Consider the following 23,531-nt stretch of genomic DNA (forward strand, 5'->3'; position numbering starts at 1 on the left):
CCTCAGTGACCTCATCTGGAAAATGGGGATGAAGACTGCGAGCCCCACGTGGGACCACCTGATCACCCTGGATCTCCCCCAGCGCTTAGAACAGTGCTCTGCACATAGTAAGCGCTTAACAAACACCAACATCATCATTATTATTATTATTATTATTATTATTATTATTATACGGCCCGGCCCCGGCCCCTCCGCGCGCAGGGACCGTCTCTATCTGTTACCGATCTGTCCGTTCCAAGCGCTTAGTCCAGTGCTCTGCACATAGTAAGCGCTCAATAAATACTATCGGATGAACGAAAGGAAGTAAAATAATGATCATAACGGTGGTATTTGTTAAGCGCTCACTCTGTGCCAAGCACTGTTCTAAGCGCTGGGGGGGGGGGGGATACAGGACGATCAGCTTGTCCCACGTGGGGCTGACCGTTTTTTAACCCCCACCGGACAGAAGAGGTCACTGAGGCCCGGAGGATAGTGATAATGTTGGTATTTGTTAAGCGCTTACTAGGTGCAGAGCCCTGCGCTGAGCGCTGGGGAGACACAGGGTCGTCAGGTTGTCCCCCGTGGGCCTCATCTGCATCCCCATTTTATAGAGGAGGGAGCTGAGGCCCGCAGCGGCGGAGGCGGGATTCGAACCCACCACCCGTGACTCCCCCGGCCGGGCTCTGGCCGCCGCGCCGCTCCTCCTTCCACCTCCTGATTGGGCGAGCGCGGCGTGACGTCATCCGGGCCCCGCCCCCCCCCGCGCGGTTGCCATGGTTCCCGCGGGACGCCGATGGCCGCTGCCGAGCCCCGGCCCGGCGAGCCCCAGGTAGGACCGACCGGCCCCGAAACCTCATCGCCATCGTCGTCATCGTCATCATCATGGTATTTGTCAAGCGCTTACTCTGTGCCGAGCACTGTTCTAAGCGCTGGGGGAGATACAGGCTCATCAGATTGCCCCCCTGCCCCCCGTGGGACTCACGTTTTTTAATCTCCGTTTTTCCAGATAATGATAATGTGGGTATTTGTTAAGCGCGTCACTATGTGCAGAGCACTGTTCTAAGCGCTGGGGAGACACAGGGTAGTCAGATTGTCCCCCCCCCGTGGGGCTCGCGTTTTTTAATCCCCATAGATGAGGTCACTGAGGCCCAGAGAAGTGGCTAGGTGCAGAGCACTGTTCTAAGCGTTGGGGTGGATACAGGGGAATCAGATTGTCCCCCCGTGGGGCTCACGTTTTTTAATTCCCATTTTTCCAGATAATAATGAGGGTATTTGTTAAGCGCGCTACCACGTGCAGAGCACTGTTCTCAGCGCCGGGGTGCACACTGGCTAATCAGACTGTCCGTCCCCCGTGGCACTCACGTTTTTTAATCCCCATTTTTCCCAGATAAAAATAATGGGGGTATTCGTTAAACACGTTACTAGGCGCACAACACTGTTCTAAGCGCTGGGGTAGATACAGGGTCATCAGGTCGTCCCACGTGAGGCTCGCAGTTAATCCCCACTTTACAGATGAGGTAACTGAGGCCCAGAGAAGTGAAGTGACTGTGGCTGACGAGTGGCAGAGCCGGGATTCGAACCCATGACCTCTGACTCCCAAGCCCGGGCTCTTTCCCCTGAGCCACGCTGAGGCACGGAGAGGTTGAGTGACTATGTGCAGAGCACTGTTGTAAGCGCTGGGGGAGACATAGGGTAGTCAGGTTGACACCCATGGGGCTCATGTTTTTTAATCCCCATTTCTCCAGATGAGGTCACTGAGGCATAGAAAAGTGAAGTGACTATGTGCACAGCACCGTTCTAAGCGCTGGGGGAGATACAGGGTCGTCAGATTGTCCCCCCGTGGGGCTCGCGTTTATTAATCTCCATTTTTCCAGATGAGGTCACCCAGGCCCAGAGAAGTGAAACGACTAAGTGCAGAGCGCCCTTCCGAGTGCCGGGGGAGATACGGGGTAGTCGGATTGTCCCCCGTGGGGCTCACGTTTTGTAATCCCCATTTTTCCAGATGAGGTCACCGAGGCCCAGAGAGGTTAAGTGACTTGCCCAAGGTCACCCAGCGGACAAGTGGCGGAGCAGGGATGAGAACCCACGACCTCTGACTCCCAAGTCCGGGCTCTTTCCACTGAGCCACGCTCATCCACCAACCACCCTGGCCGCCGCCGGCCTGGGCCTTTCCAATCAAGCCCTTCCGTGGGGCGCCCAAGGACCCTCCCGCTCCCCACCTCCTAATACTAATAATGCAGGTCCCTCCCCTCCTCCACAACCTCCAGGGGTTGCCTCACTTTCCCAAGATCCGCCCTTTCCTCTCCCTCCAAACGGCTACCTTGCTGGGCCAAGCTCTCATCGTATCTCGGCCGGATTATCGTGTCAGCCACCTCTCCGATCTCCCTTCCTCCCGTCTCGCCCCGCTCCGGTCTATTCTTCACTCCGCCGCCCGGCTCATCTTCCCGCAGAAGCGCTCTGGGCACGTCACTCCCCTTCTTAAACACCTCCAGTGGTCGCCTGTCGACCTCCGCACGAAACAGAAACTCCTCACTCTAGGCTTCGAGGCCCTCCGTCCCCTTGCCCCTTCCCACCTCTCCTCCCTTCTCTCTTTCCGCCGCCCACCCCGCACGCTCCGCTCCTCCGCCGCCCGCCTCCTCGCCGTCCCTCGGTCTCGCCCATCCCGCCGTCGACCCCCGGGCCGCGTCCTCCCGCGGTCCCGGAACGCCCTCCCTCCTCACCTCCGCCAGACTCACTCTCTTCCCCTCTTCGAAGCCCGACTGAGAGCTCACCTCCTCCAGGAGGCCTTCCCAGACTGAGCTCCCCCCTTTTCCCTCTGCTCCCCCTCCACCCTCTGCTCTTCCCCCTTCCCCTCCCCTCCGCACTTGGGCATCTTTGTTTATATCATTTATTACTCTATTTATTTTGTTCATGATGTGTGTCTGTGATTCTATTTATCTGTCGCGATGCTATTTTTTATGGTATTTATTAAGCGCTTACTATGTGCCAGGCAGTGTTCTAAGCGCTGGGGTGGGTACGAGTAAATCGGGTTGGACACAGGCCCCGTCCCATGTGGGGCTCACGGTCTCGATCCCCATTTTACAGATGAGGAAACTGAGGCCCGGAGACGTGACGTTGGTGCGTGTGAAGCGCTTACTGTTCTAAGCGCTGGGGTCGATCAGATTGTCCCACGTGGGGCTCACATTTTGTAATCCCCGTTTTCCCAGATGAGGTAACGGAGGCACAGAGAAGTTAAGTGACTCGCCCAAGGTCGCACAGCAGACAAGCGGCAGAGCCGGGATCGGAACCCACGGCCTTCGACTCCCAAGCCCGGGCTCTTTCCACCGAGCCACGCTGCTTCCTATGGTATTTGTTAAGCGCTTACTATGTGCCAGGCAGTGTACTGAGCGCTGGGGTGGGTACGAGTGAATCGGGTTGGACACAGTCCTCGTCCCACGTGGGGCTCGCGGTCTCGATCCCCGTTTTACGGATGAGGAAACCGAGGCCCAGAGAAGTGAAGCGACTCGCCCAAGGTCACACAGCGGATGAATGGTGGAGCCGGGATCAGAACCCATGACCTTCTGACTCCCAGGCCCGGGCTCTACACCATCGATGCCTGCCTACTTGTTTCGTCGTCTCTCTCCCCCTTTAGGACCGTGAGCCCGTCGTCGGGCGGGGATGGTCTCTCTCTGTTGCCGGATTGTACTTCCCAAGCGCTTAGTACAGTGCTCTGCGCACAGTAAGCGCTCAGTAAATACGATCGAATGAATGCTTCTCGGCAGGGCGCTGTACTAAGCGATGGGGAATAGCAGAGTCGATAGACACGTGCCCACAACCATGGCCATGTGGTGTATCTTCCCTAGCTGAACAGTCCCAATTTGCTTTCATTTCATTTATTTCTTTTTAATGCTATTTAAGCGCTTACTATGTGTCAAACACTTTTGTACGTAAAGACGAGTCAATTAGGACGAACACAGTCCCTGTCCCTCGTGGGTCTCGAAATCCAAGTTGGAGGGAGAATGGGCGTTTAACCTCCGTTTTACAGTTGCGGAAACTGAGGCACAGGGAGGTTCAGCACTCACCCGAGGTCACACGGCAAGCAGTTGACAGTGCACGGATTAGAACCCAGGTCCTCCGACTCCCAGGCCCGGGCTCTTTCCACTAGGCTACTCTGCGTCTTCTTTGGCCGCTGGCTCCAGTCTCCGGGATTTCGTCGTTCTGCGGTGAAATGGTTGGATAGGAAGGAGCCACACCTACCAGCAACTCCGAACCTCACACCACTTGAATTCCCCCTGGGACATGCGGTTCGGAATTTTGGTGATTAATTAATGAATTAATGATGGCACCTGTTGAGCCCTTAGGGCCTCAGTTCCCTCACCTGTAAAATGGGGATGAAGACTGTGAGCCTCACGGGGGACGACCCGATTCCCCTGTCTCTCCCCCAGCGCTTAGAACAGTGCTCTGCACATAGGAAGCGCTCAGCAAATACCACCATTATCATGTTCTAAGCGCTGGGGGTGGGAGGGGAATACAAGGTTGTCCCATATTGGGCTCACAGTCTTCATCCCCATTTTACAGATGAGGGAACTGAGGCCCAGAGAAGGTAAGGGACTTGCCCAAAGTCACCCGGCTGACAAGTGGCGGAGCGGGGATTCGAACCCATGACCTCTGACTCCCAAGCCTGGGTTTTTTCCACTGAGCCACGCTGCTTCTCCGTAGCACGTGCGGTCACGGAACGTGACCGTAAGGCCGTTGTGGGCAGGGAACGTGCCTACCGACTCTTTTATGTTGTACTCTACCAAGCGCTTAGTATAGTGTTCTGCACATAGTCAGCGTTCAAGTCGCTTCACTTCTCTGCGCCTCAGTTCCCTCATCTGTAAAATGGGGATGAAGACGGTGAGCCTCACGTGGGACCACCCGATGACCCTGGATCTCCCCCAGCGCTTGGAACAGTGCTCTGCACGTAGTAGGCGCTTAACAAATGCCAACATTATTATTATTAAATACAGTGGATGAAAATACGATTGATTAATTTAGTGCTTTCTATGTGTCAGCAGCGGTGGAATATATACAAGATGATCAAATGGAGCACAGTCCCTGACTTAAAACGTTGGGCTCCCGGAATCCCCCCCTTTCACGGATGAGAAAATTAAGGCACAGAGAAGTTGAGTGACTTGCCCAAGGTCACGCGGCAGGCGGATGGAAGATCTGAGATTCATTCCAAGCGCTTAGTACAGATCTCTGCCCACAGAAAGGGCTCAATAAATAAGATCGAGTGCATGAATGAAAATCCCGTCCCCCCGAGGCCCGTGTCCTTTGGACGAGGCCAGTCAAATGTTCGTTGAAAAACGTGATCCTTCTCTTTAAACTCAAGGTCACCTTGGCCCAGCCTACGGATCCGGCGGGTGTAAAACCGATCACCGACCAAGAATAAACTGCTCGCTTACCGACCGATAAAGTTTAATGTTCAGTAGAATTTATTGAGCGCTTACTGTGTGCAGAGCACTGTACTGAGCGCTTGGAATGTACAATTCGGCAACAGATTGAGACAATCCCCGCCCATCGACGGGCTCACGGTCTCTGCCTTCGTGTTAGAAATCACTTCTGATCCCGGCTCCGCCACTCGTCGGCCGTGTGACCGTGGGCGGGTCACTTCACTTCTCTGTGCCTCAGTTACCTCATCTGTAAAAATGGGGGATTAAAAAAAAAAAATGTGAGCCCCACGTGGGACAATCTGATGACCCGGTATCTCCCCCAGCGCTTGGAACAGTGCTCTGCACATAGTAAGCGCTTACCCAATGCCATCATTATTATTCTTATCATTATTATTATTGCTTCTGAAATTCGTCGGGCTCTGTATGTTGTAGCTCAAATAGATAATAGATATTCTAATGAATTAGAAAATATTAAAGGTTAGTTAAAAGCGCATGGCTTGGTGGACAAAATCACAGCTCTGGGAGGCAAGAGGCCTGGGTTCTAATCAAGGGTCTGTCATTTCATGTCATCTGTCATAGAGAAGCAGCTTGGCTCAGTGGAAAGAGCCCGGGCTTGGGAGTCAGAGGTCGTGGATTTGAATCCTGACTGCGCCGCTTGTCAGCTGTGTGACCTTGGGCAAGTCATTTCACTTCCTCTGTGCCTCAGATACCTCGTGTGTAAAATGGAGATAAAGACTGTGAGCCCCACGTGGGACCACCTGATTACCTTGCATCTTCCCCAGCGCTTAGAGCAGTACTTGGCACATATTAAGCACTTAACAAATACCAACATCGTTATCATCATTATTATCATTTTTATCATTTGCCTGACATGTGTGCCCTTGGGCAAGGAGAAGCAACGTGGCTCAGTGGAAAGAGCCCGGGTTTGGGATTCGAATCCCAATTCGAATTCAATCCCAATTCGAAGAGGTCAGGGTTCGAATCCCGGCTCTGCCACTTGTCAGCTGTGTGACTGTGGGCAAGTCACTTCACTTCTCTGGGCCTCAGTTACCTCATCTGGAAAATGGGGATTAACTGTGCCTCGCGTGGGACAACCTGACTACCCTGCATCATCTCCCCCAGTGCTTAAAACAGTGCTCTGCACATAATGAGCGCTTAACAAATACCAACATCATTATTATTATTATTATTAAGTCACTAACTTCTCTGTGCCTCAGTTTCCTCAACTCTGAAAATAGGGATTCAAAACCAGTTCTTCCTCCTCCTTAGACTGTGAGCCCCGGGCAGGTCAGGGACTATGTCCAATCTGATTGTATCGCATCTAGTCCAGTGTTCAGTTCAGTGCTCGGCACCGTAGTGAGCGTTTAACAAACGTAATCGTTATGGCTCGGCACCGTAGTAGGCCTTCAACGAATGTAATTATTATTGCTCGGCACCGATTTAACAAACGCAATTATTATTATTTGATCATTTGTAATTAAAGGATGTCTATTAGGTACTCTGCTACTTTGAAAAATGGACATGCCTCCACCATATCAGGCCGTGTGACATTCACCGATACTAAAAGACATTCAGAAGGAAGAAATATTTCTGTAATTCATTGGTTTCTTTTCTATTTTCATCATTTTTGAAACTACTTCGTCGCTGAGAGAGGACCGTTACCATTTCTGTCCTTCGGAGCATTTTATAGTTGTTAGTTAATCTAAACAACATTCCTGGGAGGGAGATAAGTATTATCTGCATTTTACAAATGAGCAAACTAAGATAGCGGGTCATTAGCGTCTTGCCCAAAGCTACCCAGCAAGTCACTGGAGGCAGAACCTCGGCTGTGAACTGCGGTTCCGGATTCCCCAACCTATCTTTGTACCACGCAAGTGAGCTGACGCTCTTATGAGCTTTTCGAAATTAGTCCGCATTAAAAACACATTTTTCTAGCCCGCACCGGTCACGGAGCAGAATATCCCCCCGTGTTCTATAATGCAAATAAAGCCCTTTTTTTTTTTAGAAATAGCGAACGGAAAATTACCCGGTGAAATTCTGTGGTTTATTTAAGCATATGCCCGATTCTACTCGTGTAAATACCCAGACCTGGATAAACTTAACCATGCGGTAGTGTGTTTTCTCAAGGGCCTGAGCTAATTTGGCGTAAGGAATTCTTTCCCTGATATTTTGATCTCTATCTGGCATCTGTGGGGATTTCAGACTGCCGCAGATGTAGTTAGAAAGGACTGTGCTCTGTAAAGTTTTTGTTTGGTTTGGGGCGGGATGGTATCGTAGGCCCTGCCCGACAAAAAGTTTATAGAGTACAGTCTATACATACCATCCTGCCCCCACTCCCTGGTATCCCCCGAAGGATTTTATTTTGTTAATGAAATGTACATCGCCTTGATTCTATTCATTTGCTATTGTTTCCGTGAGATGTCCATCCCCTCGATTCTATCTATTGCTATCGTTCTCGTCTGTCCGTCTCCCCCGATTAGACCGTACGCCCGTCAGAGGGCAGGGACCGTCTCTATCTGTTACCGATTTGTACGTTCCAAGCGCTTAGTACGCTGCCCTGCACATAGTAAGCGCTCGATACATACTATTGAATGAATGGATGAATGACCTTTTGGATCCCGCTTTCTACCTCCTTATTAGCAACGATAATAACAATAAACAAATTGTGATATTTGCCAAGCGCTTACTCTAGCGTGGCCTAGCGGATAGAGCGCCGGCCTGGGAGCCAGGGGGACCTGGGTTCCCATCCCGGCTCCACCACCTGTCTGCCGCGTGACCTCGGGCGGCTCACTAAAGATCTCGGTTTACCTCAACTGTAGAGCGGGGATTGAGACGGCGGGGCCCGGGTGGGACGGGGACTGCGTCCTACCCGATTTGCTTGTATCCACGCCAACCTTTGGTAGAGTGCCTTCCACAAGGTGAGCGCGTAACGAGCATCACAATTACTATCCCGACCCTGCCCCTTGTCAGCTGTGTGACTGTGGGCGAGTCACTTCACTTCTCTGTGCCTCAGTTCCCTCATCTGTAAAATGGGGATGAAGACTGTGAGTCTCACGTGGGACAACCGCATTCCCCTGTATCTACCCCAGCGCTTAGAACGGTGCTCTGCACGTAGTAAGCGCTTGACAAACACCAACATCATTATTATTATTATTGTTCGCGTTAGGCTGACCGGTAATGGTGATGCCAGAATTCTTTAGCCCCTGCCGCCATTTAAATGCACCGTGTTGGGCCCTCCCTTGTCATTCATTCAATAGTATTTATTGAGCGGTCACTATGTGCAGAGCACCGTACTAAGCGCTTGGAATGGACAATTCGGCAACAGATAGAGACGATCCCTGCCGATCGATGGGCTCCTGCCCTCACCTCATAGAGTTTTTGAGGAGCTAGACCTGCAGGGGTAAGTGGGGAGAGAGTGGACAATTCCTCCAACCTTGATAGGAGAATCACCACTTCTTCCTTACCCGACTAAATGCTTTGATAGTAATAATAATAATAATAATAATGTTGGTATTTGTTAAGCGCTTACTATGTGCAGAGCACTGTTCTAAGCGCTGGGGGAGATGGGGGTCATCAGGTTGTCCCACGTGAGGCTCACGGTTAATCCCCATTTGACACATGAGGTAACTGAGGCACCGAGAAGTGAAGTGACTCGCCCACAGTCACGCAGCTGACAAGTGGCAGAGTCGGGATTCGAACCCATGACCTCCAACTCCCAAACCCGGGCTCTTTCAACCAAACAGAAGCTCCTTACCATAAACCTCTTCCCCCCTTTCCCTCTGCTCCGCCCCCTCTCCCTTCCCCTCCCCTCAGCACTGTACTCATCCGCTCAACTGTATATATTTTCATCACCCTATTTATTTTGTTAATGAGATGTACATCGCCTTGATTCCATTTATTTGCTCTTGTTTTAATGAGACGTTCATCCCCTCGATTCTATTTATTGCCGTCGTTCTCGTCCGTCCGTCTCCCCCGATTAGACCGTAAGCCCGTCAGAGGGCAGGGACTGTCTCTATCTGTTACCGATTTGTCCGTTCCAAGCGCTTAGTACGGTGCTCTGCACATAGTAAGCGCTCGATAAAGACTATTGAATGAATGAAAGAATAAAACCCTGAACCACCTTGGCCCTTCCTTCCTAAGTTCCCTGATTTTCTACTCCGACCCCAGCCTGCACACTGTGCTCCTCGAATACCGACCTACTCTCTGTACCTTGTTCTCATCTATCCTGCGGATGATCTCTCGCCCACCGATCTCCTACTCACCGATCTCGCCCCCGCACTCCGCTCCCCTAATGCCGGCTTACTCACCGCGGCCCCATCTCGTCTACCTCGCCGCCGACCCCTTTCTCAAGTTCATCCCCTAACCCAGAACTCCCTCCTCCTCCGTAAACGCTAGACCGCCGCCATCTCCACCTTCAAAGCATTATTAAGGTCACATCTCCTCCAGGAAACCTTCCCCTTCTTTAGCCCTCTTTTCCCCAGCTCCCTCTCCCTTCTGCCTCATCTTCGCGCGTCGATCTGTGACCTTTGGACATTTGATATTTGCCCCATCCCCAACCCCACAGTAGTTATGTTCGTACCTTTAAATAATATATTATTCATTCATTCATTCATTCAATAGTATTTACTGAGCGCTTACTATGTGCAGAGCACTGTACTGAGCGCTTGGAATGAACAGGTCGGCAACAGATAGAGACAGTCCCTGCCGTCTGACGGGCTTACGGTCTAATCGGGGGAGACGGACAGACGAGAACAATGGCAATAAACAGCGTCAAGGGGAAGAACATCTCGTAAAAACAATGGCGACTAAATAGAATGTACATTTCATTAACAAAATTAACAAAATAAATAGGGTAATGAAAATATATAGAGTTGAGCGGGCGAGTACAGTGCTGAGGGGATGGCAAGGGAGAGGGGGAGGAGCAGAGGGAGATGGGGGGAGAAGAGGGTTAAGCTGCGGAAAGGTGAAGGGGGGGTGGTAGAGGAGTAGAGGGAGAAGGGGAGCTCAGTCTGGGAAGGCCTCTCGGAGGAGGTGAGTTTTAAGTAGGGTTCTGAAGAGGGGAAGAGAATCAGTTTGGCGGAGGTGAGGAGGGAGGGCGTTCCGGGACCGCGGGAGGACGCGGCCCGGGGGTCGACGGCGGGATGGGCGAGACCGGGGGACGGCGAGGAGGTGGGCGGCGGAGGAGCGGAGCGTGCGGGGTGGGCGGTGGAAAGAGAGAAGGGAGGAGAGGTGGGAAGGGGCAAGGTGACGTAGAGCCTCGAAGCCTAGAGTGAGGAGTTTCTGTTTGGAGCGGAGGTCGATAGGCGACCACTGGAGGTGTTTAAGAAGGGGAGTGACAGGCCCAGAGCGTCTCTGCGGGAAGATGAGCCGGGCGGCGGAGTGAAGAATAGACCGGAGCGGGGCGAGAGAGGAGGGAGGGAGGTCAGAGAGAAGGCCGACACAGTAGTCTGGCCGGGATATTACGAGAGCCCGTAGCAGTAAGGTAGCCGTTTGGGTGGAGAGGAATATTACAAATTATTTATTCGTATTAACGTCCGTCTCCCCCTCTAGACTGTAAGTTCGCTGTGGGCAGGGAGCGTGTCTGCTAATTCTGCTGTATTGTATTCTCCCGAGCGCTTTTTTAGTACAGGCTGCTGCACATAGGAAGCACTTAAGAAATACCATTGATCGATTGATATATGTACAAATATATATATGTCATTTTATATTGTATATATATACTATATATATATACACAAATATTTATGAGTCATAAATACTCAATAAATACCATTGATCGATTCATATATATATATATATATATACACACACACAAATCTATATGTCATTTTATATTGTGTATATATATATATACCCACTATATATATATATATATATATATATACTATATATGTATACTCTCTCTCTCTCTCTCTCTATACTATATTTATGTACATATATAGTATATATATATATATATAGTGTGTATATATATACAAATATTTATGAGTCATAAATAATGAATACCATTGATCGATCGATTGATAGATATATCGATCCTTCCTATGTGCAGAGCCCTGTACTAAAAAATTATCTACATATAATCTGGTATGCCCAAACTGTGGCTGACAAAGTACCTGCGGATGTCTTGTGGTGAAAAGCTAGGTAAGGTGATGATGATGATGATGATGATGGTATTTGTAAAGCGCTTACTATGTGCCAAGCACCGTTCTAAGCGCTGGGGTGGATACAAGGTAATCGGGTTGTCCCACGTGGGGCTCACCGTCTTAATCCTCATTTTACAGCTGAAGTAACTGAGGCACAGAGAAGTGAAATGGCTTGCCCAAGGTCACACAACTGACTACAACCCACGACCTCTGACTCCTAAGTCCGGGTTCTTTCCACTAAACCACGCTGCTTCTCATTGAGTGGCTAGGTTGAAATGAAATATAATCCCTCCTTAAAGGCAGGGATTATATCTAAGTACTCTATCGTATTGTGCTCTCCAAGCACTTAGTACAGTGCTCTGCACACAGTAAGCACCACTGATTGAATATAGACTAACAGAGAGAGCACAAGACTGGGAATCAGAGCTCCGGGTTTCTAAAACCTGCCTCGTCGCTTGCCTGTTGTGCGATCTTGGCCAAGTCCCTTAACTTCTCCGTCTTAGAGTTTTCTCACCGATAAAATGAGAATTAAAAATCTTTTCCCCCTTCATTTAGACTCCGAGGCCCGTGCGGAGCGGGAACGTTGTCCTGATTGTATCGTATCTTCCTCAGGTTTTAAGCACAGCGCAGGGTACGCTCTTCGTAATCACCACGATGGTAATTATTTTTCTTATTAACATGGGCTCTGTAACTCGCTTTTCACCACGGTGGGGGTGGCTTGGAACTGCTGCTTTAGATTTTTAAGAGGCTCCAGCGCCTCTGCTCCTTCGTTCATTCGGTAGTATTCATTGAGCGCTCACTATGTGCAGAGCACTGTACTAAGCGCTTGGAATGGACAAATCGGTAACAGATAGAGGCATGTGGGCCTCGCCTCGACGTTGCGCGCGTCCCCCCGACCTCCACAACTCGCCGCCCGCTCCACGACCCTACGCCGTGACCCCCTCCCACCTGCGGAATGCACAATAACGAGCCTGATCAAAGGTGATTTTTCAAAAAGCGGCAGCTCTCAGCCTTTTTGTATAATCTGCTTCTGGCTCATCGGTCCCTGAGACCGGTCCATCCCTGACAGATCCGTAAACCGACGTGAAGATCGACGGTCTCATCGATAAACACCTCCGGGACACGCGGATCGGGCGCGGGAGCCGGTGACCCTCTTTAGCTGTGACCCCTCGCGCTGGGCAGCGGCGGCTTTTTCCAGCAGGAAGTATTTTTCTTACAGCGTGCACCTCCGGATCTGTTCAATCCATTAGTTAGAGATAAATGGAAGACATCAGGTCGCCACCCGGACCCACCGAGTCGATGTCGTTTTCTAAGATTAAGGAGTTGAAGTCTGTTCCGATGAGTGATGAGGTTTGCCCAGCTCAACTGAAGTGAGGGTTCAGAGATAATCTGGTCATTCACGATAAGTACCAGATGTCGCCCGGGACCGTAGAGAATGTCGGTATTTGTTTGTTAAGCGCTCACTGTGGGCAGATACAGGGTAATCGGGTCGTCCCACGTGAGGCTCACGGTCTTCATCCCCATTTTACAGATGAGGGAACTGAGGCATAGAGAAGGGCAGTGACCTGCCCACGGTCATAGAGCTGACAAGTGGCAGAGCAGGGATTCGAACCCATGACCTCTGCCTCCCAATGATAATGTTGGCATTTGTTAAGCGCTTATTATGTGCAGAGCACTGTTCTAAGCGCTGGGGTAGGTACAGGGTAATCAGGTTGTCCCACGTGAGGCTCACAGTCTCGATTCCCATTTTACAGTTGAGGTAACTGAGGCCCAGAGAAGTGAAGTGACTCGCCCACAGTCACACAGCTGACAAGTAGCAGAGCCGGGATTCGAACCCCTGACCTCTGACTCCCAAGCCCGGGCTCTCTCCACTGAGCCACGCCGCTTCAAGCCCGGGCTCTTTCCACTGAGCCACGCTACGTGGCCTAGTGAGAAGAGCACGGGCCTGAGAAGATGCGGGTTCTAATCCCGGTTCTGCCGCACGTCTGCTGTGTGGCCTTGATCAAATCACTTCTCTTCTCTGGGCCTCAGTGACCTCATCTTTTAAAACGGGGATCGAGACTGTGAGCCCCATGTAGGACAGGGACTGTGTCCAACCTGATTAGCTTCTATCTACCCCAGTGCTTAGAATAATAATGTTGGTATTTGTTAAGCGCTTACTACGTGCAGAGCACTGTTCTAAGCGCTCAGGTAGATACAGGGTAAACGGGTTGTCCCACTTGAGGCTCACAGTTAATCCCCATTTTCCAGATGAGGTAACTGAGTCACAGAGAAGTGAAGTGACTTGCCCCCAGTCACACAGCTGACAAATGGCGGAGCAGGGATTCGAACCCATGACCTCTGACTTCCAAGCCCGGGCTCTTTCCACTGCTTACCACTTAGTAATTGCTTAACAAATAACGCAGTTATCGTTGTCACTGTCATTCCCAGTAATATGATCTAGTTATTTACATTTTGTATTTATATGTATAGGTTAGTTATTTAGACTATTTAGTTACTATCATTATTATAATCAATATTGCTAGTAATAATAATGATAATTCTGTTATTTATTTGCTTAACAGATAACACGATTATTCCTGTCATTGTTATTACTAGTAATATTATTGTCATTTATATTTTATATTTATAGGTTAGTTATTTAGACTATTCAGTTAAAATCATTATTATAATCATTATTACTGGTAATAATAATGATAATTCTGTTATTTGTTCAGCACTTACGTGCCAAGCACTGCTCTAAGCACCTATTATTATCATCATTGTTATTATTGTTATTATTATTATTATTATTATGGGAAGCAGCGTGGCTTGGTAGAAAAAGCCCGGGCTTGGGAGTCAGAGGCCATGGATTCGAATCCTGACTCTGCCATTTGTCAGCTGGGTGACTGTGGGCAAGTCAATTCACTTCTCTGTACCTCAGTTCCCTCATCTGTAAAATGGGGATGAAGACTTGTGAGCCCCACATGGGACAACCTGATTACCCTGTATCTACCCCAGCGCTTAGTGCTCTGCACATAGTAAGCGCTTAACAAATACCAACATCATTATTATTATAATTCTGTTTTTTGTTATTTGCTTAACAAATAACACAATTCTTATTGTCATTGTTATGACTAGTAATATTATCTAGTTATTTATATTTTGTATTCATAGTGATAGGTTAGTTATTTAGGCTATTTAATTAATATCATTATTATAATCATTATTACTAGTAATAATAATGGTAATTCTGTTATTTGTTAAGCACTTACTACATGCCAAGCACTTTTCTAAGCAATTATTATTATTATTATTATTATCTGGATCCCAGAATGTAGGGGCTAAAGGGGTAGGGACAGGAGAGAAGTCAGTTCTAGCCCCTCTTCTCACAGCCCAGGCTCTAAGAGCTGGCTCCAGAGTGGTGGAAAAAAGGAGGGGTTGTAAGAATTTCTTTCTCCCCACTGTTCTCCATCCCACCCCGGACCCGTTCACAGGCCCAACACAACAACGTAGTGGATAGAGCTCGGGCCTGGGAGTCAGAAGGTTACGGGTTCTAACCCCCGCTCTGCCATGTCTCTGTCGAGTGACCTTGAGTAAGTCATTTCACTTCTCTGGGCCTCGGTTACCTCCCGCCTCAGCCACCTGTCAGCTGTGTGACTCCGGGCGAGTCACTTAACTTCTCTGTGTCTCAGTTCCCTCATCTGTACAATGGGGATGAAGACTGTGAGCCTCACGTGGGACAACCTGATGACCCTGTATCTCCCCCAGCGCTTAGAACAGTGCTCTGCACATAGTAAGCGCTTAACAAATACCAACATCACCATCTGTAAACTGGGGATTGAGACTGTGAACCCCATGCGGGACAGGGACTCTGCCCAACCCGATACGCTTGTATCCATCCCAGCACTTAGTACGGGGCCTGGCACGTGGTAAGCGCTTAACGGATACCGTAATCGTTATTAGCGTTATTAATGATAGCCAGGGAGAGAGAGAATGGCAAAGACTTAGTGCCACCTGCCCTCTGCTCCTCCGCCCTCCCCGTTGTAGGTCCAAACCCGGGACTAACTTTAGAACTAGAGGGAAAAGATCGGCAAGATGGCGGGTTCTCCTTACCTCCCGTGACCTCCCGTGACCCAGGCGGATACCTAACATCATGTAATCACACTTACATTATCTATATATAAATCATATATTCATATCAATGTCCGTCTCTCCCTCTAGGCCGGAAGCTCACCGTGGGCGGGGAACTTATCTACTACTTACGTTGTATTTTGCCAAGCGTTTAGTACGGTGCTCTGCACTGGTGCTCGGTAAATACCGCTGATTGACTGATTACGGGAAGGCGAGAGCCAGGTAAAGGTAAATAGCTTCTGTCTCCTCACCCGGCGGGAGGAAAAGTGCTGTAGAGGCTCTAGCGGAAATCTTCACAGTGCTCTTCCTCCATACTCCTCAGCGTGGCTTAGTGGAAAGGCGACCGGGCTTGGGAGTCAGAGGTCGTGGGTTCTAATCCCAGCTCCACCACTTGTCAGCTGTGCGACTGTGGGCAGGTCACCTAACTGCTCTGGGCCTCAGTTACCTCATCTGTAAAATGGGGGTGAAGATTGTGAGCCCCACGTGGAATAACCTATAGACCTTGTATCTACCCCAGCGCTTAGAACAGTGCTTGGCACGTAGTAAGCACTGAACAAATACCAACGTTTTATTTTATTGATTTTATCAACAACAGAAGAGAGAGGCAAGACGGGGGGGGGTGGGGTATGATGATGGTATTTTTTAAGCGCCTACCAGGTGCCAAGCACTGTTCTAAGTGCTGGTAGGGCACTCCCCTCTCCGGCCCCCCACCGAATTTTCTAGAATACGTTGTCCTCTCCCCTCCAAAAGACCTTCCCTCACCGAGCCCTCCTTTCCTCTTTTCCCACTCTCTTCTCCATCGCCTTGACTTGCTCCATTTAATCATCCCCCTTCCCAGCTCCTCTGCACTTACGGACATGTCTGTAATTTATTTATATTTATGCCCGTCTCCCCCTCGAGACTGTAAGCCCATCGTGGGCAGGGAATGTGTCTCTTTATTGTTACATCGTACTCTCCCAAGCACTTAGTACAGTGCTCTGCACACAGTAAGCGCTCAATAAATACGACTGAATGAATGAATGTCTTCTCATGAACCCAGAAGTCTTTAAGATGCAGAGGACAGATTATTTGCGGTAGGGATCCTTCTGAGGCCCTTTGGATCCCCTCAAGGGCCTTGGATTAGCCAGCCTGGCTACCCCTTGATAACCCGTCAATGGGCGGGGATTGTGTCCATCCGTTGCCGAATTGTACATTCCAAGCGCTTAGTACAGTGCTCTGCACATAGTAAGCGCTCAATAAATACTATTGAATGAATAAATGAATCCTTCCCCCTTTTCTGTGGCCCTTCATCACCGATCGTCTCCTCCGGCTGACATCCGTGACTCAGGATTCGTTTACGGCAAAGCAGATTTCTATTGTGTTCTACCTGTGACGAATGGTTACCCAGATTGATCAACGTAGAAGGGCCCAGGTCAGCGTGGCTCAGTGGAAAGAGCCCGGGCTTGGGAGTCAGAGGTCGTGGGTTCGATTCCCGGCTCTGCCACGTGTCAGCTGGGTGACTGTGGGCAAGAAGTCACTTCTCTGGGCCTCAGTTCCCTCATCTGTAAAATGGGGATGAAGACTGTGAGCCTCATGTGGGACAGCCTAATTACCCTGTATACCCCAGCGCTTAGAACAGTTCTGTTGCCGAACTGTTGCCAAGCGCTTAGTACGGTGCTCTGTACATAGGAAGTGCTCACTAAATACTATTGAATGAGTGAATGAATGAATGAATGAACAGTGCTCTGCACATAGCAAGCGCTAAACAAATACCGACATTATCATTATTATTATCTGAGCCAAGGTTTATTGTAATGTTTTTAGCTTGCCAAGACTGAAACGAATGCTAATCTTTTCGTGATGTGGCATTGCTGTGTCTTTTTTGCAGTCCAATCTTTTGTTTTGTTTTTAACACCATTAGTTAGGCACTTACTATATGCTAGGCACCGTACTAAGCACTGGGGTAGATACGAGCTTGAACACATTCCATGTTCCACAGGGGGTTCACAGTCTCAATTTCCATTTTACAGGTGACACGCATAACCGATGCACGGAGAAGTTAAGGAACTGGCCCAGGGTCACTTAGGCTAGAGAAGCAGCGTGGCTCGGTGGAAAGAGACCGGATTCGGAAGTCAGAGGTTGTGGGCTCTAATCCCGACTCTGCCACTTATCAGCTGTGTGACTTTGGGTAAGCATGGCTCAGTGGCAAGAGCCCGGGCTTGGGAGTCAGAGGTCATGGGTTCTAATCCCGGCTCTGCCACTCGGAAGCTGTGTGACTTTGGGCCAGTCACTTCACTTCTCTGGGCCTCAGTTACCTCATCTGTAAAATGGGGGATGAAGATTGTGAGTCCCATGAGGGACAACCTGATCACCTCGCATCCCCCCGGTGCTTAGGACAGTGCTTGGCACATAGTAAGCGCTTAACAAATACCGACATTATTACTTAACTTCTCTGGGCCTCAGTTATTTCATCTATAAAAGGGGGATTCAAACTGTGAGCCCCACATGGGACAACCTGATTATCTCATATCTACTCGGCACTTAGAACAGTGCTTGGCACATAGTAAGCGCTTAACAAATACAAAAAAAAAAAAAGTCACACAGCAGACAAGTGGTGACACTGGGATTAGAACTCAGTTCCTCTGACTCCCGGGTCCCTGTTCTGCCCACTAGGCCACACTGCTTCTCTGCTTAATGAGTGCAACCAGCCATCACCTTGAAAATCTGGGTGTGTCTCACAATTATTAAAAATGATAACAGAATAAAACTACTCTCCCGATCCACCGTACGTTGATGTAGTGTGAATGGAGCAAGTGTAAATTTAGAGGAATAGTACTGTGCACACAGTAAGTACTCGAGAAATACGGTCGATTGATTAATAGCGTTTATTTGCTGCACGTCCACAGGATGCTGTGCATTGGACAGAGCGGTGATGAGCCAATTTATACCAATCCTCACCACTTGTCATATACATTTATTCAGTTCTACACTCAATCGTTTATCACGATTACCCTATTTTAAATAGTTTTACATCTCTCTCGTCGAATATAAGCTCCTCGTGGGCAGGAAACATGTCGCTTCTATGGTTTGGTACCCCCCACGAATTCAGTAGCGTATTGCACCGACTGGGCATTCAAAACATGCTATCGTCACTAAAACTTCTAGGTGCTTGGGAAAATAAGACAGAAGCACAAGATGTACTCTCTGTCCACAAGGAGTTTACGTTCTGAAAGAGATGAGTGCCTGAAAAATATGTACAGATAGAGTAGTCCGAATAAAAAATTGAATGTAAAATTAATTATACATATATAATGTGCTGCATATGAGTATAAAGAATAATAATAATAATAACCAACAATAATAATGGACTTTGTTAAACATTTACTACGTGCCAGACACTGTACTGGGGTAGATACTGGTTAATCCGCTTGACACATCCCTAATACTAATAATAATGTTGGTATTTGTTAAGCACTTACTACGTGCAGAGCACTGTTCTAAGCGCTGGGGTAGATCCAGGGTAATCAGGTCGTCCCACGTGAGGTTCACAGTTAATCCCCATTTTACAGATGAGGTCACCGAGGCACAGAGAAGTGAAGTGACTTGCCCACAGTCACACAGCTGACAAGTGGCAGAGCCGGGAGTCGAACCCATGACCTCTGACTCCGAAGCCCAGCCTCTTTCCACTGAGCCATGCCGCTTCCCCTATCCCACATAGAGCTCTAGCCTTAATTCCCACTTTACGGATGAGGTGACTGAAACAGAGAAGTTAAGCGATATGCCCAAGGTTGCACAGCAGACAAGCGGCAGAGCCGGGATTCGAACCCAGGCCCTTCTGATTCCGAGGCCTGTGCTCTATCCACTCGGTCATGCGACTTTCCATGCTAAATGGGAGCTAAATGGGAGAGGCTGGTGTGAATGTTGGCAGCAGACAGGAAGAGGCGACAGACAGGAAAAGGCAACAGGGTCTGGAGGTGGAGCCCAGTGGTAGTCAGTCGTATTTATGGAGCACTGTACTAAGCGCTTGGGAGAGCTTAACACGACAATAAACAGACACATACCCTGTGCACCATGAACTAACAACTCAGATGGGGAGACAGACATTAAAATAAGTAAATTGCAGATATGTACATAAGTGTAACAGAGCTGGGACGGGGGAATGAGTAAAGGGAAGAAGTCAGGGCGACACAGAAAAGAGGAAAGAAGGGCTTAGTCTGGGACGCCCTCTTGGAGGAGCTGTGCCTTCAATAAGGCTTCGAAGGAGGGGGAGAATAATTGCCCGAGGGGGGAGAGCATTCCAGACCAGAGGCAGGATGTGGGCCAGAGGTCGGCGGTGGGATAGACGAGACCGGGGTACACCGAGAAGGTTAGCATTAGAGGAGCAAAGTGTGAGCGTTGGGTCGTAGGAGAGTAACGAGGTGAGGTAAGAGGGGGCGAGGTGATCGAGTGCTTTAAAGCTGATGGTGAAGAGTTTCTGTTTGATGCGGAAGTAGGTGGGGAACCACTGGAGTTTCTCGAAGAGTGGGGAAACGCGGCCTGAACGTTTTTGTGGAACAGTGATCCGGGCGGCAGAGTGAAGTAGGGACTGGAGAGACAGGAGGCAGGGAGGTCAGCGAGAAGGCTGATATAGAAATCAAGGCGGGGTAACATGAGTGATTGGATCAGCGAGCCTAGTAGTTTGGATGGAGAGGAATGGGTGGATTGTAGCCGTGTTGTGAAGGTAGAACCAGCAGGATATGGTGAAAGATCGCTTATGTCGGATGAATGAGAGAGATAGTAATAATAATGATGATGTTGGTATTTGTTAAGCGCTTGCTATGTTCAGAGCACCGTTCTAAGCGCTGGGGTAGATACAGGGTAATCGGGTTGTCCCACGTGAGGCTCACAGTTAATCCCCATTTTACAGATGAGGTCACCGAGGCCCAGAGAAGTGAAGTGACTTGCCCACAGTCACACAGCTGACAAGTGGCAGAGCCGGGAGTCGAACCCATGACCTCTGACTCGGAAGCCCAGGCTCCTTCCACTGAGCCACGCGGCGAGGATAACGCCAAGGACATAATAATAATAATGTTGGTATTTGTTAAGCGCTCACTACGTGCAGAGCACTGTTCTAAGCGATGGGGTAGATACAGGGTCATCGGACTGTCCCACGTGAGGCTCACAGTTAATCCCCATTTTACAGATGAGGTCACTGAGGCCCAGAGAAGTTAAGTGACACGCCCACAGTCACACAGCTGACGCGTGGCAGAGCCGGGATTCGAACCCGCGACCTCTGACTCCCAAGCCCAAGCTCTTTCCGTGGGTATTTCGGTCCACGGGGTTTGGAAAGTCGGGGAGAGGAAAGGGTTTGGGTGGGAAGATGATGATCTGCGTTGAAGACATCTTAAGTTTGAGGTGCTGTTGGGATCTCCGGGTAGAGGAAATTGAGGCTGCAGAGAAGCAGAAAGAGAAAGTGAGAGATCAGCACTGGAGCTGTAGATTTGGGAATCATCAGCATAGAGCTAGTGGTCGAACCCATGGGAGCAAAGGAGTCGTCTAAAGGAGTGTGTGTAGATGGAGAATAGAAGAGGACCTAAAACTGAGCCTTGAGGGAATCGTGCAGTTAAGGGGTGGGAGGCAGAGAAGGAGCCTACAAATGAGATGGAGTAAAAGGGGCTAGCAAGGTAGGAGGAGAGGAGAAGGCAGGGTCTGGGGAACCAAGGCAAGATCATTTCTCCCGAAGGGGACGGTCCACGGTGTTGAAGCCGGCTGAGAGGTCGAGGAGGAGTAGGATGGAGTAGACGCCATTGGGTCGGGCAAGAAGGAGATCATCGGTGACCTCCGAGAGGGTAATTCTGGTAGAGCGGAGGGGACGGAGGCCAGAGTGGAAGCAGTTAGGGAGAGAACTGTAGGAGAGGAAGTGGAGGAAGGAGGGGTAGACCACTCACTCGAGGGGTTTGGATTAGAATGGTAGGGAGGTGGGCCAAAAAAGGAGCTGTAGGGTAATGGGAGGGTTTTGTTAGGCCGGGGGATGCATGGTTCTCTCGGGGTTGCACCTGGAGAGTCTCCAGTACTCTACCAGTCTCCACTAAGGGAGGGGGAGTCAAGGGGAGGCATATCCATTCCATTACCCAGCTTGGGCGGTGACTAGCGAGGGGAAGACAATCCACTACAAGTCAAATCACCCGTGCTGGGCAGCAGCGGCGTGGGAGAGAGTCGAGGGTGGAGAATCGAGTTGGCTGTGCGGAAAGGGGTGGTGGTAAACCGCTTCCGTATTTTTACCGAGAAAACAGTAGGGAGTCACTACCGGAACGATTGCAGATGGAGGTGGGGCGTTCTGAGAGAGATGTGTCCGTGGTGTCGCTATGGGTCGGAGACGACTCGACAGCATAGGACAAGGGGATACATGAACATATTTGAAAGCACCGGGGGATAAGCCGTTGGAGGGTCAAAGGTGACGTTCGGGGAGCGAGGAAGAGACGGGGCAGGAGTTTTGTGATGGCGGGGGGGGTGGATTTGGAGAGGAGGCAGGAGATCTCTTGAGATGTTGCTGGGAAAGATGAGATATTCGAAGAAGGGGCAGAAGAAGGGAGGGACTGGAAAGGAGCAGGGGAGATTTTAGTGAGAGCACGCCTGATCGTTTCCATTTTCTACTACTGCTCCTCTCTCCGCAAAGATTGTTCAGACCTGATCGATGTTTGAACATTCCAGTTTTACTCAAACTTTCTTCCCATTCCGCCTTCTGCTGTACTCATTTCTTCTCTTGTAATCTGACCTCTAATTTGACACCCCACCTTTCCTCTCTTCTTTCTCTTTTTCCAGGATGACTGATTTTTCCTGGCAGCTGCTTCTCTCTTTTCTCTGCCTCTTCCCCAACCAAAGATACCATTTAGTCTGGCTTCATTATATAAGTATTAAATAATCCTATTGTGTAGAAAAGCTACAGATTCACAGATTCCTAATTACCAGTGAAGATGGTATGTATTGAGTGCTCACTGTATGCAGAATACTATACTAAGCACTTGGGAAAGTTCAGTGCCATAGAGTTGGCAGAGAGGCTCGCAAAGAGCTTTCAGTCAAGAGAAGGGGACAGGCATTAAAATTAATTCCAGGTAGGGGACGTAGTGAGGTCTTCTTCACAAACAGGGGACATGCCTATGAACTCTGTGATACTGTGCTCTCCAAATGCTCAGTACAGTACTCTGCATCCGGTGAGTGCTCGATAAATTGCGCTGATTCATTTAATGAGGTTAATCTATAGTTTTATTCTGAATATAGAAGGAAGAACAAAGAAGATATGTTTTAAGTTTTATAATCTGGAACTGCACAAAGCAAGCGTGAACTATCAATCGGACAAACTCTGACAATCAAAATCTAGAATGTGAGGTCGTCGCGGGCAGGGACTGTCGCTGTTTCTTGTGGCAATCTACTTTCCCAAGCGCATAGTACAGTGCTCTGCACACAGTAAGCGCTTAATAAATACAATTGAATAGAATGAATGAAGAATGAACAAACTCTTGGGCCAGTAAGGGTCGTGGCCTGAGGAAACAGCCCCAGGATGTGCTCTTTCAGCAGCTGATTAAAAACTATAGCAAAAAGTTTCTTTGATTGTACTGAAGCTGCTTTCCCTTTTGTCATTATGAAATAAGTGGGTTAAGAGAACTTTCTCCCTCCATATGACACTGATTTTTGCCCTGCTTGGCCGCAGCTATTTTGGGTCGCGAGATGAGGTCCAGTTGCAAAGACATTTCTTTTCTGTGACAGTGACTATACCTTGCCAACTTTGTGAACTCAACTTCCTTTCAATTCCTTAGTAATCTGTAGGCAGATGCCATGCCTTAAAGAGAAAAGAATAAGTTTAAGGCGAAGCTTTTGGCCTATCCGCATAAAGTTACGAGGAGGGAGGAATATGAATCGAATT

General features: G+C 49.3%; 1 protein-coding gene across 3 annotated transcripts in view; it reads left to right on the forward strand.

The window, feature by feature from the left end:
- The first annotated feature begins 758 nt into the window (after positions 1-758).
- CABCOCO1 (ciliary associated calcium binding coiled-coil 1) overlaps positions 759-23,531 on the forward strand; it is a 186,012-nt gene continuing 163,239 nt past the window's right edge. For all 3 annotated transcript variants that reach the window (XM_039911543.1, XM_007660634.4, XM_039911544.1), the window contains exon 1: positions 759-808. In XM_039911543.1, coding sequence (XP_039767477.1) covers positions 773-808 — 36 coding nt within the window. In that variant the 5' untranslated portion in view covers positions 759-772. The remainder of the gene's footprint in view (positions 809-23,531) is intronic.

Source organism: Ornithorhynchus anatinus, chromosome 3 (genome assembly GCF_004115215.2).
Source record: "Ornithorhynchus anatinus isolate Pmale09 chromosome 3, mOrnAna1.pri.v4, whole genome shotgun sequence".
Lineage (NCBI taxonomy): Eukaryota > Metazoa > Chordata > Mammalia > Monotremata > Ornithorhynchidae > Ornithorhynchus > Ornithorhynchus anatinus.